Source organism: Gavia stellata, chromosome 3 (assembly GCF_030936135.1).
Source record: "Gavia stellata isolate bGavSte3 chromosome 3, bGavSte3.hap2, whole genome shotgun sequence".
Taxonomy (NCBI): domain Eukaryota; kingdom Metazoa; phylum Chordata; class Aves; order Gaviiformes; family Gaviidae; genus Gavia; species Gavia stellata.
In genome coordinates, this window is record NC_082596.1 from 5,043,326 (window position 1) to 5,058,861 (window position 15,536).

The window sequence follows — 15,536 nt, forward strand, 5'->3', positions numbered from 1 at the left end:
GCAGGACTAGGCAAAGAGAAATACCCAATAAAGAATTTTTTGAAATATATAATCCCGACCCCAGATATAGACACCTCTGCCTGTATCTGTCTATATATACATATATACACACACATACAGTACACAATTTTGTGTGTGCGTGCATGTATATATATCTACAAAATGAAGGGATTACATGTGTGAGGGTAAGGGAATAAAATGTCATTGACTTTTCCACTGTTTTGTATGTAACAGTTTACAACTATGTGTAAGTTTTTCTACTACATGAACCTTTTTTACTTAAAAATAATTCCTTTTTGGAAAATTTTAAGTTGTGATATGCTATCATTTTTTGATGTTTAAAAAAAAAAACCAACCTACTTTTTACCAGTACCTAATACAGAGGGGGAATCTTTTCTGTAAAATTGTATTTAGTTTAAATATTAAAGAAAAATCTATATATGGAATTGTAAAAGTGCTGACATTCCATCGTGGCAGGACTTCAAAGCTGTTTCCTAAGGCTTTCTGCTGCAGAGAGACTCGAACAAAAGGAAGATGCCTCTGTTAGATGTTTTTATAAAACTGCTCCATCAGGTCTGTACTTAAGCTATATTTTCTAAAGCCTAATCATCCTTTAATATGCTGCATATGACTTATCAGCATGGTTGCACTTTCTCAATAATGTATGCCCTGCAATTGGCTCATGATAAGGACTTTAGTTTTTTAACAAAACAAATAGTACTTTGGGCAGAAGGTAATATTTATATAGGTACCTCAAGAAAAAAAAAAAGAGCCTGAATATGCTGCATTTTGTTCCTTTAACATTTTTCATGTAGCATTTGTTTGCTTTTATTTTTTTCTAGTAGATCACTAGCTACCTGTTTTGCTTTGGGGGACCCTGCTAGCATGTTAAACTGTTGTTTTCTATTGATCTCGTAGAATGTAGTATCCTTCCTTGGTTTCATGCAGTAGTTTGGGGGGGGATTCACCCTGCATTGTGTACGCAAGGGGGAGGGGGACCATGAGGAAATACGCTTTACGTAGGCTTCAGGAAAAGGATACTATATTTCTAAAACAGACAATACATGTTCCTAATTCTTAATTATTTGGGGTTTTTATTTTGCTCGTACTGCTTTCTTGACTCTTTTCTCAAATACGAGTGTGGTGAGGGGCAGCTTATTAACAGAGGAAAACCGAACTGACCAAACTCCTCGCCCTGTTGGCCGAAGTTTTGGGGGCGATGGAGAAGCGGCGGAACGCGGGCTCGGCCACGCCATGTGCCGAATTGCCCGAATGCTGGCTTTGGTAAGAGTTGCGCCCCGTGTCGGAGCGGGATCCGTCCTGCTCTCTGGCCGCTTGCTAGCGTAGGTGCATCGTCTACTTCTTCGTTTCTGAGTCAGTAAAAATCTAAAAACGTGCAGAGATGGGGAATTTCTTTGTTGAGAACTGTTGAAGGAAGCTTCAAAGGCTGTGAAATTGAGCATTTATTGTCATGTTTTTAGGCTTAGGTGGGTCCTTTTCCAAGTTTGTTTTACAGCTTGCAAGGTAAAATAGTTTGCACTACTTTTGCAATAAACTCATGAAAAGCCTAACAGTTTCTGTTCTGGTTTCTTACTGTATATATACAACTAATACTAAAGATTTAGCATAGTGTTTTTCACCTCAAAACATAAGACTTGTAACAAGCTCAGAATGCTGTAATTCCTGACAAAATAATGATGTGAATGATATTTTATAAAGTTATTTTGTATGGTGTCAATTTTGTTTTGCCTCATAGTATGTCAATAAAATAAAATTCCTCATCTTTACAAGTTTCTGTTTGATGTCTTTTTATTTAATTCGGCCATTTTCTGCAGTTAGTTGTGCACTTTGAGACTGTTTTTTTTCCGTGAGCACACAGCGGGACGTATTCATGGCCTAAGTAATTTTCCATGGTGAGTAGAGAAGAGCGGTGGGAGGACATCTCATGAGTGGGGAGCTGCTGGATGCCACTAAATGGAGAAATCCCAGGACGTGGGGAAAAAGTCCCTGTGTACTATGCAAATAGCAGTTATATTGCAGCATTGGCGCCGTGTTTTTTCTCCCTGCCAGAGGTCAGAATTGAATCTAAAATCATTGATCGCTTAGTCTGTAGCTCAGAAACTGTTGTTAAAAGCCCCACTGACAGACTGGAGATCGTACTGGAGCAGAGATCCTTATGCTGTACCAAATTCTGCTCTGTCAAATCGTAATCCAAATTTAAACGTGCTGGTCTGGAGGCTTTTTTTGCGACAAGAGAGAAGATGTCTTGTCTGAAAGCCAAAAAGTTCTGCTAGTCACATTGCCCTCCCTTGCATTACACCTCTTAATTGCGTTTCACATGTTCCCATGGGCGCTCACCTGCCCTGTGCCCAGATTTCCGGAAGCAGTATGTGCTGCTTTTAACTGAGTGTCTTACAACTTTATAATCCTGAAATTATTTACGGAAGGTCAGCATTTTGGAAACCACTTGCCTGAAATCCTACCTTTTGTTGCGCTCTGAGTGAATAGCTAGTGATCGGTTTGTACATAGAAACAAAGTAAGTGCTTGGTGTTTTACTATAAAGCATCAAGTGAAGGGGGATATCAAAAAGAATTGCAAGTGTGCTGAGGAGCTCCTGTTGGGAGCCCAACCCTGCAAACACAGGTTAGTTTTACTCAATAATACGAAATAAAGTCACAGCCGTCTCTTCCATTTCAGGCACAGCTTTATTTTTTTCCCCTTGTTTTTGAAATACCGCTTTGAATTGGACGTGGTTTTGCTCTGTGTCAAGCTCTTGGGGAAAACAAATACCATTTACTGGTTTTGATGGCAACAAGCTTTGGCAGATGCAAGGCCTTGGAGATGGCTGTGGCAAATTTTGGCAGCTCTGAAGTCCCCATCAAGGATTCTGGCTGAAAGAATCCAGAAGGGTGTTCAAGTTCTTGTGGTCTCGCTAATTGACAGAGTATGTTCATCGTCCCACAGGAAACTTCTAAGAGGGATGAAATATAGTAACTTATACTTAGTAACCACAGTTCTTTTGTCATTTTTGCAAGCTTAGGAAGCTTCATCTCCTTTGAGCAGCCTTGGTTAGAGGGGAAGGATCTCACAAGCTAGTATTGTAGGGGGGAAAAAAATCAGAAATATGTATATAATAGATTTGTCCTGGAAAGTGTCCCGTGGCCTGTGTTCTGCTGTCTAAAATCCCTGAACACCTTAAACAGGCCAAGATAGCCCTGGTAATACCACCAGAGTCCTGCCTCGCAGCTGGCTTCCCTGCAGTGCAGGATCAGTCAGCAACTGCAGACTTTGAAAACTAAAAAAAGCGAAGCTGGCTGCTTTCCACTACCACCCCTCTGTTTTAGGATGCCTGTAACTTTGTCGAGATTCAGACGTTTTGAGTGAAGTTTCCCATACTAGATATGGATAGATAGGGACTTGATGGCAGCTTTCCCGTACGTGAAGGCAGCTTGTCCTTGGCGTCATGGACTGTCCTGTTCCTCCTTTGGGTGTAGGAAGAGGCTGTGTCATCCCAGGCCGTGGTGGTTGAAGTACTCGCAGCTTTGATGCACGGTCCATAGCAGTAGGTGCCTCGCCTGAAAGGTTGGCAGGTGGAAACAAAGTCATTGAAGTCAGCAGGAGCAGTTGTGGCAACGCAGAGGGATCGCAGAGACCCAAGCTGTGCCTCATCTATATCTGCTTGAGATCTTCAATGGCGGTGGAGAGCCAGGTGCTGGTGGGGAAGAAAACCCTGAGCTGTAAACGGAGAAGTCTGAGCCACTCACTTTTTCTTGCTTTCCCAGTTGTTTCAGCTGTTGGCTTTAGTGGATGCTGTGCAAATTGTCTAATTATAGAGTAGGACATAGTCTGCAGGTGTGCTTCTTCTTGTTCGAATGCTCCTCAGGTGCTTTTGGACCAGCCTGAGGAAGCGCATGTTAAATGACATGGTTTGTAGTTGGAGCTTTGTAATGGCTTGTGAATGTGGCTTTTGGTTTACTGCAGGGGATAAGGGTGGGCTGTATGCGGGCTGGGATGTGTCACTTGTAATCTCACACGGGTGTCCCACTGCACTGGTTAGTCTATTTGCACATCTGATTGCACTTGAAGTGCATTTCCTTTAGTGTGTAACCCAGTGTTAATGTGCTGGTTTGGCATTTCTGGTTGTCGAAGGTTGACCTTGGGGCCAGCTGCCCCCCAGCCACTCTCTTACTCCCCCACCTCAACAGCATGGGGGAGAGAAAATGAGAGATAAAGCTCATGGGTCAAAATAAAGACAGGGAGATTACTTACCAGTTACTGTCACAAGCAAAGGAGACTCAACTTGGGGAAAATTAATTTGATTTTTTGCCAATTGAAGTAGATTTGGATGGTGAGAAACAAAGACAAAAACTAAAACACCTCCCCCCACCCACCACCCTTTTTCCCCAGTCTCCCCTTCGCCCCTCCACTCCCGACTCCTCTCCCCCCGAGGGGCGCAGGGGGTGGGGTGGGGGTTGCGGTCAGTCCACCACAGCCCCTCGGGGCCGCTCCTCCCTCCTCACACCTCTCCCTGCTCCAGCGCGGGCCCTTCCCCGGGCTGCAGTCCTGCCGGGACAACCTGCTCCCGCCTGGGCTCTCCCTCCAGGGCCGCGGCTCCTGCGGGAAAGATCCCCCGGCTGCGGCTGCGGCTGCGGCTGCGGCTGCGGCTGCGGCGTGGGGCCCTCCCCGGGCTGCAGGGTGGGTCTCTGCTCCCGCGGGCTCTCTCCAGGGCTGCAGGGGATCCCTGCTCCGGGCCTGCAGCACCTCCTGCCCTCCTCCTGCTCCGGCCTCGGGCTCCCTCTGCTGCTGCTCCCTCCTCGGCTTCCTCCTCCTCTGCCTCTGCCGCCTTTGGCCCTTTCTGGAGCCTCTCTTCCCCCCGGCGCCCCCAGCTTGGCTGAGGGGCTCAGCTGTGTCCTGCGCTGGGGCCCGTGGAGCCGGCTGGGACCGGCTGGGACCGGCTGTGTCCGGCACGGGGCAGCCCCGGCCTCTCCCCACAGAGCCCGCCCTGCAGCCCCGCTGCCATGTCTGGGCACGGACACCTCCCCCCCCCGGCGCCTCTGGTATCGGTGTGAGTTTTGCTGTAGACAGACTCTGGGTGTGGCAGGAGGGGGAAGCTGGGGGGGAATGAAGCACCATCAGGGTGTGTAGAAGGAGACCAGGGCAGACACTGCAGAAAGAGGGGTGATCAGGGTGCAAGGAGGAGAAACACTGGTAGGAATAATTCATCCTTCTGGCTTTCTTTGTGGGTGTCCTTCCTTAAAGAGCACGGCTCCTCCACCCTCCAGTTGGCTTTTTCTTCCTTGTGCTTTCCCTCCTAATCGCGTCTTTTGTTTGACGTTCAAAGACACCGGTTGTGCCGAGCAGGGACCTCATACCTCATTGTGCTCTCTCCCGCTCCCCAGGTGCACACACCGCGGCATTTTCCAGCCTGGCTACAGAGAGAAAGCAACTGCCAGGGCCAGCGCGAGGACCTGGTTCGTGCCGGGTCTCGTCCCAAGCAGTCAGGCTCAGCCCAGGCTGCATCGCCACTGCTTCGGCTACAGGGCCACGACAGAAAGGACGCCTTCCCCTCTGCTGTGGATGAGGATGGGTTGCAAGGCGATGAAGCATGGCAGTGTGCTGGTGTGGGCTGCTCGTGACTGGGGACACCTCTGCCAGTTGTGAACGTAGCCCAGGTACGTGGACAGTATGGTCAAGCGCTGCACGGGCCTTTTACCACAGCAGCAGAATTTCCCCCTTCTCTTGACCCTCACTGGACTGGCCAAGATCTATCACGTCCCAGTAAAAACATTTTGTCTTCCAGCGCTCCCAGCTGTGTCAGCACAGGAACACGTGTACGAGACCATGGTGTCAGTTTTTGTCCTGAACACATTGGCTGATCGTGCCGAGACACTCTCCTCCACAGGCTCACGCGGTACTAGTCCATACAGCAGTGACTGATGAATATGTTGGGGATTTTTTTTTTTCCTCCTTTTTTTTAGGGTGTCTAAAAGCAGAGTTTCTGTGTTACCTACTGAATGTCAGTGGTAACAATCTGTTGACAAACTGAGTGGCAGCTGAACCAAAGTGCCAAAAATCCAGGAATGATAACCCTCTGCAGATTATGAACGGTGGGAGATGCTCACGTGGGGCTGGAGGCTATTTTGGCGCCTTTTATCAGTATTGTCCTTCCTAACTGACACTTGGCTCCAGGACCACCTTAAACCCCCCTCCATCCTTTTCAGAGGGTTTTGCATAATGGACAATTGGCTTGGCCGCAAAGATGGAACTGGTGGTGGAAACGCCAGGTCTAAGGTAAGTAGAACTGTAATTTCTATAAACGTGAGTGCCCTAAAACTTCTCAATCAGCCCTGATGTCTTTACCTCAAAATACAGGTGCCCAACATAAAGACCTCTTTGCCAGGGGCTGTTTGAGGTCATCGTGTTCCTGGGTTGTGACCCACCTAACCTAACCGGGGGCCGGGCATTGTCTGGCCTTCGCCATAGTACCAGTGAGTTAAACAATGGAGATGTCAGCTCTGGGATCAGGCTACTCCTCTGTGACTCTTCAACACAACCAGCGTGGCAGGCAGTGGTTTATAGGACCCCAGCGGTATGATTTATCTTGTTGCCCTCCACCCTGTTTACGCTACAGAATTACCACACAATTTTGTGCTGGAGCACAAGTAGTCTTTTTTTTTTTTTTCCCCAAAAGCTGGCCAGTACTAGACCCACCAAGCGTTGAGCAATGCCACAAAATTTACATACCCTACTGCAGGCAACCCCCTCCCTGCAAACAGACAGCATTCAGCCCTCAGTTTCCCACAGATCTCCATGCACTTTTAATATTAATATTTAAAAAAAAGGCAAAACAACCCTTTCAACAACAGTATAGTTCTGCATACCCACTTGGGAGTTCCTCTAGGGATAACGCATCACTTAGCACTCGCTGCAGCGGTCCTGATACAATACGATTTTGATTTATGGTAACTCAGGGAAAATTTTTTGTAGTGCAACCCAACTTTGGTCTTTTAAAATGAGAAGAGCATTTCTTGGGTGGCTCAGTAGCTTTACTCCTCTGCCAGTCTCTGATCCTACCTGCCTAACCCCCCATTTTTGCTTTCTTAAGAACAAATCTGGGGCCTGCCAGATTACGGAGCTGCTAGAGCTTTCTGTCTTGTGTTTTAAGAGCAGTTCAGCTGTTTGTGCCTTCAGCCCAAGAGAAGCTGTTAGTATTATCCTGACAGAGAGGATGACGTTTCCTGGTAACTCTTTACCACACCATCCAAATTAGGGTGTTGCTTGAGACCTCTCCCTTCCTGACTGATTTAGGGCAGGTTGCTGCCCAGCTTTTCGCAGTGGGAGGTTTTGTTCCTTACTAATGTTCCCACATTTACTTGGGGCATTCTTCCCATCCGGGGAGAGATCTTGGTCACTTCTCTCTCACTCTAACTGACAACCACACTGTGCAAGCGGTAGTTTTCTATCAGCAGAGACTGCTGGTTAGCATCGTTAAGCCTCCCAAAGCAGACTACATCTAGTTAGTACTGCTGATAGGGACTATTCAAAGTATCACTTAGCCCTCTGTCCCCCTTTTCTTCCCAGAAAGATGAACAACGAGCATGCTAGGCTTGCACGCTGATCATGTATGTGACTGAAGCTGGAAAGAACCAGAGAAAGTCTCTGCACCCATTGTCACTTTTCATACAAAACATTTATTTTAAAAAGTTGCATATGAAGTTCTACACAAGAACAAGGTTACCATTTCTATAGTAAAAAACCCCCAAACCCCAAAAACAAATGAAAAATCCAGCTGTCACTCAAATGGTTGCTCATTCTCAACAATCCACATCTAATAGACTTCAACGTGCTTTTTGGTAGAACACTGTGGATGAACTGCAGCAGTAGAGTTCATTAGAGAAGAAGGTTCTAGCTGTACATATTTACATCGCTATCTAACACATGTACTTTTTACCACCACAGCCGCAGAACCACATTAGCTCTTGGAATGGATCTCATCCCCTACCCTTGTCTCTGTGCTGACATGGCTATTTAGGCTGCATTACAGAAGCAGCTGTTTTTACGGAAGACTTTTTTTAATCGGCTTGGTCCACTGCTAACGCCCTGGCACTGTTCCAGAAAACTGAGGGAGGGTTTGATCGGTTACTGGCACCCCAAGGAAGAGAAGGCCGAGGATAGCAGACGCAGTGTAAAACACCTCCCCTCGCCTGATCTTCCGCTCTGAGAAGAAACACAAACCAGGGAAGGACTCCCTTCTAGTCAGAGGGTGAAAGAGCTTTTAGACCGAAAGCTGCCTGTAAGAAATTTTAAATTTGGATAATGATTGTCTGAAGAAGTCATTTTAAATGATCCAAGCAAGTTCTGGTGTCAGATTTACATTTGCTCTTCTTACCCCACCACATTGCTGAGGGAAGAATTCCATTCTTCACCAAGTATAAAGTTAAATTTCTAAACTTCTTAAACAAAGCAAAAGCAGATGGCTCAGTATATAAATATATCCAGCATCTGGATTCTCAGTCACAAAAATAACATCCTTTATACAACAGCAAATGGATCAACTATGAAGCAACTCTCCGTTGGTCTTAAGATCCAACATCTTCATCAACAGTTTCGTCTTCATCCTCTTCCTCCTCATCGTCTTCATCACCTTCCCCCACTTCTCCATCTCGCTTCTCTTTTTCAAGCATTTTTAGGTATTTGCTAGCTAGGATCTTCTTTGGCAAGATATCTGGAAGGTAGATTTGTTTCTTTTATAGTCAGCTTGAATATTTATATTGCCTCATTAATACTGTTGCATCTGTACCACTAATGAAATGAAGTCAAAGAGGCTTTGTTAAAAACATTGTTATTTAAGTGAATAACCAGAGAAGTTAGTCTGACCTATACAGCTGTGAGAATAAGAGGGAATTACCCATTTATGGTACAAGTAACCAAAGATACTGAATGTATTTTACGACCGATTACTGGCAACTGTCTTTACTATCTGCTCGTGTACATTATTTATGGGATGTAAAATAGAGTGCTCAATTACTCAGCTGCCTTAGATTCAACAAGACAGCTATCCCATTCATGTCCTGTAGAAATGTTTTTTCTGCATTAAGGTAAGATGCTTGTCCAAGGCAATAATGATGGACCTGAGACAAAGCGGAACTGCGTGCTCTGAAAGCATGTCTACGGGGAACCCAGAGAAAGACTGGGCTAGGAATATCTTATTCTCGACCTAAATCCTATGCCAGTACCTTTTCTGAGCTAACTGTTACAACAAAAAACCCAAGTAGCAGTAAAAAGTGTGTGCGCACGCACGCGTGTGCATACATATATAAATATATATAAAGAGAGGAACCATATGATGAGTCACTCTGAGAAACAAGTCTTACAGATTTAAATGTGTAATTTCAGGGCCACGTAACTTCTCACATACAGATGTGCAGGGATCTTGTTTTATAGGCTAAAGGCTTTCAGACAGAGTTGCTGGTATTTAAGAAATGCTTAAGGCAATATGCTGAGAGCTAATTAGAACTAATTTTGAAGGCCCAGAAAAATCCCCATTTACAAAGAAACGTTTTCAGTAGCTTATGAGTTTCAGCTAAATGTTATACAGAAGCTTAATGACCAGTAGGAGAATTGTGTTCTCACAAAACAATTCAATAAGAGCAAGATTTCATTTTCCAAATTACATACAGATTTACCATCACGCTATAGATACCTGCAAGGAACTGAAAGGTCTCACACTCTTCTGCAGTATGAGACAGGTCACTGTAAGTTAGAGCGTTCTTCTCCTTGCCTCTGCCGTGTTTGTAGGAGTACGTGGCCAAATACTGAACAAAAAGCTCCTAAAAAATTAAACCAAAAGAGAATAGTCAAACTATGAATTCACACGTATAGTTGGCAGTTTTCTTCAATCCCCGTTTAAAGACACAAGCACCATCTTCAACTGTACATACACTGGACGTTTTGTGGAGAGACCCGCTTATTTCAGACGAGCGTAAGGTCAGGCTACAGTCGCATCTCCTCGGAGCGCTGACTGCAGGTTTGGGTTCCGGTACGTAACTTGGTTTGTGCTGCTCTTCAACACCTTCCACAGCCCAGCAAATGACACTGGGGATCAGCAAGCAGCAGGGAATCATTTCCACACGGGCTAATTTACACTAATTGACAGTGACGGGAGTAAGACCCTCCCGCGTCACAAGACTCTGGGAGCTCAGCTGGACGGGACGACGCCCCAAACCCCTCTTGCGCGGCGGGAGCCTGAAGCGCGATGCTTCGTGGCCGCCGAGGACGGGGACAGGCGGGAGGGGAAGAGAGGGGCGGTGAGGGCCGCTCGCAGGCGACGAGCTCGGCACTGACACCGCGCGGCTGCGGCCGCCGTGCCCCAGCAGCGGTGAGGGGAGCGAGCTGGGAGCCCGGCCCGGAGGCAGCGGTACCTCAGGGCGGCACAGGCCCAGCACGGCGGGGCGGGAGCGGGGCCGGCCGAGAGGGGAGGGAAGAGGGAGGCGGTACCGTGGCTTTGGCGGTGAGGAAGAGCGCGTCCTGGTTGATGCTGGAGACCTCCGGCGAGCTCTTCATGATCACGCGGATCCGCGACAGGGGCAGCGACACCAGCCGGTTCTCGCCGCCGCTCAACCTCGCCGCCATCTTTCCCCCCCCCCCGCCCCCGACCCGGCGAGAAATGGGCGGCCGCCGCGGCACGGCCCGCTGGGAGCTGTAGTCCCCGGCCGCCAGGGGGACCCCGCGCGCTGCCGGCGGCCCGCGACGGCGGGACTACAAGTGCCGTGGAGCCGCGCGCTCCCCGCCCGTCCGCCGAGCGGCGGGAGGACTGCAAGTCCCGCCGTGCACCTCGCCCCCCTTCGCGGCGGGGGAGCGCGGGTCCCAGGGTGCACCGGGGCGCGCTGAGGCGCCGGGCGCGCCTGGCTGCCCGCTCCCTCGGGGGCGCGGAGGCCCCGCTCCGGCCCCGCTCCGGCCCCGCGGGTGAGGGCGCTGGGCGGGCTTCCGCAGGCCGGTGCCGGCCCCAGCGCAGGCGGGAGGGGCCTCAGGGCTTCCCTTGCTCAGCCGCTCGACGGGGGCCTTAACCCCAGGCCAGCGCCTGAGTTTTGGGAACTTGTTTTTAGTGGCAAATAGGCTCGTCCTATGTATATTCCAATTACAGGCCAGTGGCTACAAAATTGTTAACTCCAACTGTAATTATAGGCTGCTAAATACCTCTTTTGCTGCTGTAGCACAGCAAAAGGGGATGCTCTCTGCTAACCCTGATGCTTGTCGGAGGTGTGTTGAGGTGTGGAGGGCGCAGGTAAACTATTAAGTGGTCATGGTGCTGCGTCTTATTAACACATCCCTCACACACACAGAGTATTTCACCTGTGTGTCTACTGTGTAGGTAACCTGTAACGTGCTTACGGGTGACAGGCGTCAGCCTAGGCCTGCTGAAGGCAACGGGGGTTTTGCCACTGATGGTGTTGGCTACACAAGTTCGTTTGTGCCTCTTCGGTTAAAAGCTGCTGAAAGCGAGTTAGCACTTCCAGAAATGACGACGCGTAGTTTGCCTTTCATTAATGGCTTAACGAAAAAGTTGCCAATATGCTTTACAAACGATATGCCTGATCGTTTGTATTGGTAGGAGGTCTGCTAAGGCCATGGATTTCGTCGCTACTTGGTGTGAGAGGGAAGAATGGGAGCTTTTCCGTAGTACACAGTAATAGTTTGCATAGAATTTAGAGCAGAAAGGGATGTACCACTAAAGACTCATATTAAGTGGAAAATACAGGGAGCTTGTTAACTGCATATTACTAGCTCGTTTAGCATTTGCCCAGTACGTAAGGACAAAGCTTTCTTCCAGATGATACTGATTTCTTAATAAAAGATAGCACCTTAAGCAGTTGTAAGCACCTTAGTGCAAGGATAGTGCATGGATGTGTTCGTTGGCATCAGTTCCAACATCACTGTGTTTGGAGACATCTTTTACAGTTAGCTGTTACAGATAATCTACAGCCCTTAGACTGCATAATTCCCTTGAGGTTACAACTTCTGTGAGGCCATTCTGTATATCTGAAGTGAGGCATAATGTCCTGTGATGCTGTATGGATAGGAGCAGGCTCAGTTTCTTCCTTGATCCTTATCGTCTTGTGACATCTTGTGGAAACAGTTGACATTACTATGACAGTGAATTTCTTACAAATACTACTTGGGTTTTCAATGATTTCAACATACATATAATCCCGCATCAAACTACCAGGATTTCTGAGGGTATTGAGCTATTTGGATACGGATTTAGGATCTAGGGATCTGCCTGTAGTCATTTTACTTAGCTGTGGACAATGCAGTTTAAGGTGGTGTGGGCAAACCAGGACTCACTCACTCTTCTCCTCCAGGTCCTATCTCATTATCAGACATTTCCTCTCTTCCTGTGCAGTGCTTCCTGAAAGGCCATATGTGGGACAACTCTTTTTTTTTTTAGAACCATGCTGGGCAGATGACAGCTTTCAACTGATAGAGAATAGGAGCAGGAGCCCAGCAAACTTAAGGCATCTTTCCGTGCTGGTGACACAGCTTTAGTTTGTGGGAGACAAAATCACGATATAGCTGTATAGCATAAGGTGGGTGTGCACACACTCTGAGAATACCACGATACTGCAATATTACTGTTGTTTAATAATTAAATATTTTTTACTATATTTTGAAGTTGCAAAATTCGCATCATACTAGTAATGGAATTGAACCTGTTCCTAATTAAAATAAACCAACCAACCTGTAGAGCAGTTCATACTAGAATTATTCCTCTTGAATCAGAACTGAATTGGTATTGTTATTAGGAATTCTTTGTTAAACCTGACTGGGAACACAGGTAAAATACATCTCTCCTCTGGTAAATTCAAAACAACAGTTTGCCCAAAAACTAATATGCCCTGTTCAGTATAGGGACTGTTTGTACTAATTACAAACTGCAGAGCAACATCACATTTCAGTATCTCCTTTTCTACTCTCACTTGACTCACCAGTCTGTGCTAGAGGAGCCCCTTTGTGCTTTGCAGACCTGAGTAAGAAACTGGTCAGTGCAGGTACTTTTGTGCCTTTTGGGCTTTCTAACTAAATTAGGTCTAATAAAGGAGAGCCCAGATATGCTATTCTTGTCCCGTTGTGAAGATTTGTTTCTTGTTACTGCCACTGGTGAGCTTACCCACAGCAATCTCATTTCTTTACTTTATTGTGTAAATATATGTGTCTGGGTGGTGTATGCACATGCAAAAATTTCCCAGGAAAAAAAAGAAAGATTAGATTCTTTCCCCTGACTCTCTCTTCCCCACTGCAATTTGTACTCTCAGTGCAGTGCCATGGCTTCTGGAAACTTCTCAACCTCTGTTTCGTATTTAGGGCACTCAAGAGAAACTCTGGCACTCTGTTAGCAGTATAGGTACTGTGCAAGCTCCAGCAGGAGAAAAGGAGGATGGTGTTAAAGACTTTTCCTAGCTGCAGTCTCACCCTGCAGTCACCACCCTTTTAATTGGTTATATGTGAGGCAGTGTGCATAAATGCCACGTTACTGGTATGAACGCTTAGTGCTCTGAATCTGAACGACACCGGAACAGATTTATTCATGGGCTGAATCTGAAGCAGAACCTAACTGAAGTAATGTACTAATGTGACTCCCCAATTCACTGATTTTACTTCTACTATCCTGTATTGAGTGGAGATACAGCAATGGCAGAAGTAAAACCTGCTGCTCCAATAAATAATCTGCTCAAATGGGGACAACTTATTCACATGTACTAATGGGCTACCTGAAAGCAGAAGAGAGTGTTAAATCATTGAAAAGTACTTCTCTGTATCAGGCCTTCATTGTGTGGTATTAGAAGAAAGATCCATGATAAACCTTATATAATCAGAATTCCCCATGGAAGAGAATCTACAGAAACTGCCTGCAGAATTCCCGAAAGTTACTAAGAGAAGTTAGAGTACTATTGGAGAAAAAGCAATTATATTATAAAAGGAGCATGAGGCAATTCTAGCTGCAATGCAGATCTTCCACTGAAGGCTCTAAATTTCTTGGCAAAGCCAAAACCACCCTGAAGAATACATTTTCTTTACGCAAAAATAAAGCATGGCTAAAAAGATTGGCCCCTATGTTGCTGAGTGACATTTTAAAACTGATCCATGCACATTTAAGAATTTAATAGACTAATTAGAGATTTATTTATCGTGTGCAATCACAAAAAAAAAAAAAATTGAAATTCACCATTATTGTGTAAAGAACAGCCGATAAATGCTGGGCTAAGGAAAAATCTGCCTGTGTCAGCAAACAAGGGAGGGAGCTGCAGTCTGTCTGGCAAAGCATAAACACAATGTGAGGATAAGTAGTTGGCAGAAATAGTAATAAAGGTAAGGTTATATTAAAAGAAAGAGGTGTTTAGCACAAGGTGCATACTATCACAGAAGAAATGAACTTCTCTATTGGCGTGCTCTGAATTTGAAGTATAGCAATACAAAACCAGCACTTATAAACTGAAAACAGACAAGTTTATGATGAAGCAGAAACATTTTCTTGCACAAGGCAAAAAAAACCCCTATTCTGAAATGTTATTTGCTAGGGATAAGAAGGCTGTGGCATTAAAAATAGGAGCTAAATATGAGTAGTTGGTAAATTATATGTTAATGCACAAATGCAAATGGCAAATGACTGAATTGACAATGGTCACCTTAAGATACCTAAACATTTGGAAGCCTCAGGTAAGGCTCGCAGTGTAGGAGTTCCTCCATTAGAATAGCTGGAGCGATGAAGATTTTCAAAAGCAAAACCAAATTAACGGAAGCCAAGCTTTTAGGCAAACAATACCATCTCTAATCTCCCGTTTCCATTTTTGACAGATACACATTGAGGCAACTTCTCTTCAGAGCTGCGCTACCACTTAGAATTATTCAGAATATTACATAGCCCTATCCTGGAGAATCTCAGGAGACTGAGTAGTTTAATGGCAATGAGAAAGCTCTAGATCACAGTCTTTACAGAGCCACAATCTAAATTATCTTCTAGAGATGATAAAATATTAGATACTCCAATGTACATTTAGTCATAACTATCTTAATTAATGCAAGCCATATATTGTCATTACTTTTTTGTCTCGTAGGGAAGAAGTGAAAAAAAAATAGACTACTGAGATAAAGTATGTAAAAATTTTTTTCTAAAACCCTCTCCAGCCTAAGCTATGGGGTAGATTCATGAATAATGCTGAGCATTGGCTGTGTTCAGGAGACCAAATCTTCAAGGTGTTTTAGTATCACCAATATCACAAACAAATGCAGTGTCAGCATTTGTGACCCAGTTAGTACTCACAACGATAATGTAGAAATAAATGTAGCAATCATTTCTCTGTGAGAAGTCTCCTTAGTTACGCTCCTGGCAAAATCCCGTGACAGAAAAACAGTTATTTTCTTGACTTAAATCTGTCACCCTCTGTCCCCTCCATCCTAAATTTGGCCAAGTTTGAACATACCTTTCTTCCTCCTGAAAGGGGTGTGCAGCTTCCTAGCTTTGTATTCTTACTGAAAG

The 15,536-nt window shown here is 45.8% G+C and overlaps 1 protein-coding gene across 1 annotated transcript; it reads right to left on the bottom strand.

Annotated features, from left to right (window-relative positions):
* Positions 1-7,725: 7,725 nt before the first annotated feature.
* Positions 7,726-10,633, bottom strand: CHRAC1 (chromatin accessibility complex subunit 1). Its single transcript, XM_059815577.1, has 3 exons — positions 10,499-10,633; positions 9,705-9,831; positions 7,726-8,726 (listed from the first exon to the last, which is right to left on the bottom strand). The coding sequence occupies exons 1-3, from the start codon at positions 10,631-10,633 to the stop codon at positions 8,581-8,583; spliced, it is 408 nt and encodes a 135-aa protein (XP_059671560.1). The 3' UTR covers positions 7,726-8,580.
* Between the last annotated feature and the right edge of the window lie 4,903 nt (positions 10,634-15,536).

Bases quoted from the DNA above. Each gene is read 5' to 3' on its own strand.
- CHRAC1 (XM_059815577.1), bottom strand. From the start codon at position 10,633: ATGGCGGCGAGGTTGAGCGGCGGCGAGAACCGGCTGGTGTCGCTGCCC. The intron at 9,832-10,498 runs GTACCGCCTCCC...TTAATTTTTTAG, and splicing joins TCCTCACCGCCAAAGCCACG to GAGCTTTTTGTTCAGTATTT. The intron at 8,727-9,704 runs GTATCTATAGCG...TCTACCTTCCAG, and splicing joins GACCTTTCAGTTCCTTGCAG to ATATCTTGCCAAAGAAGATC.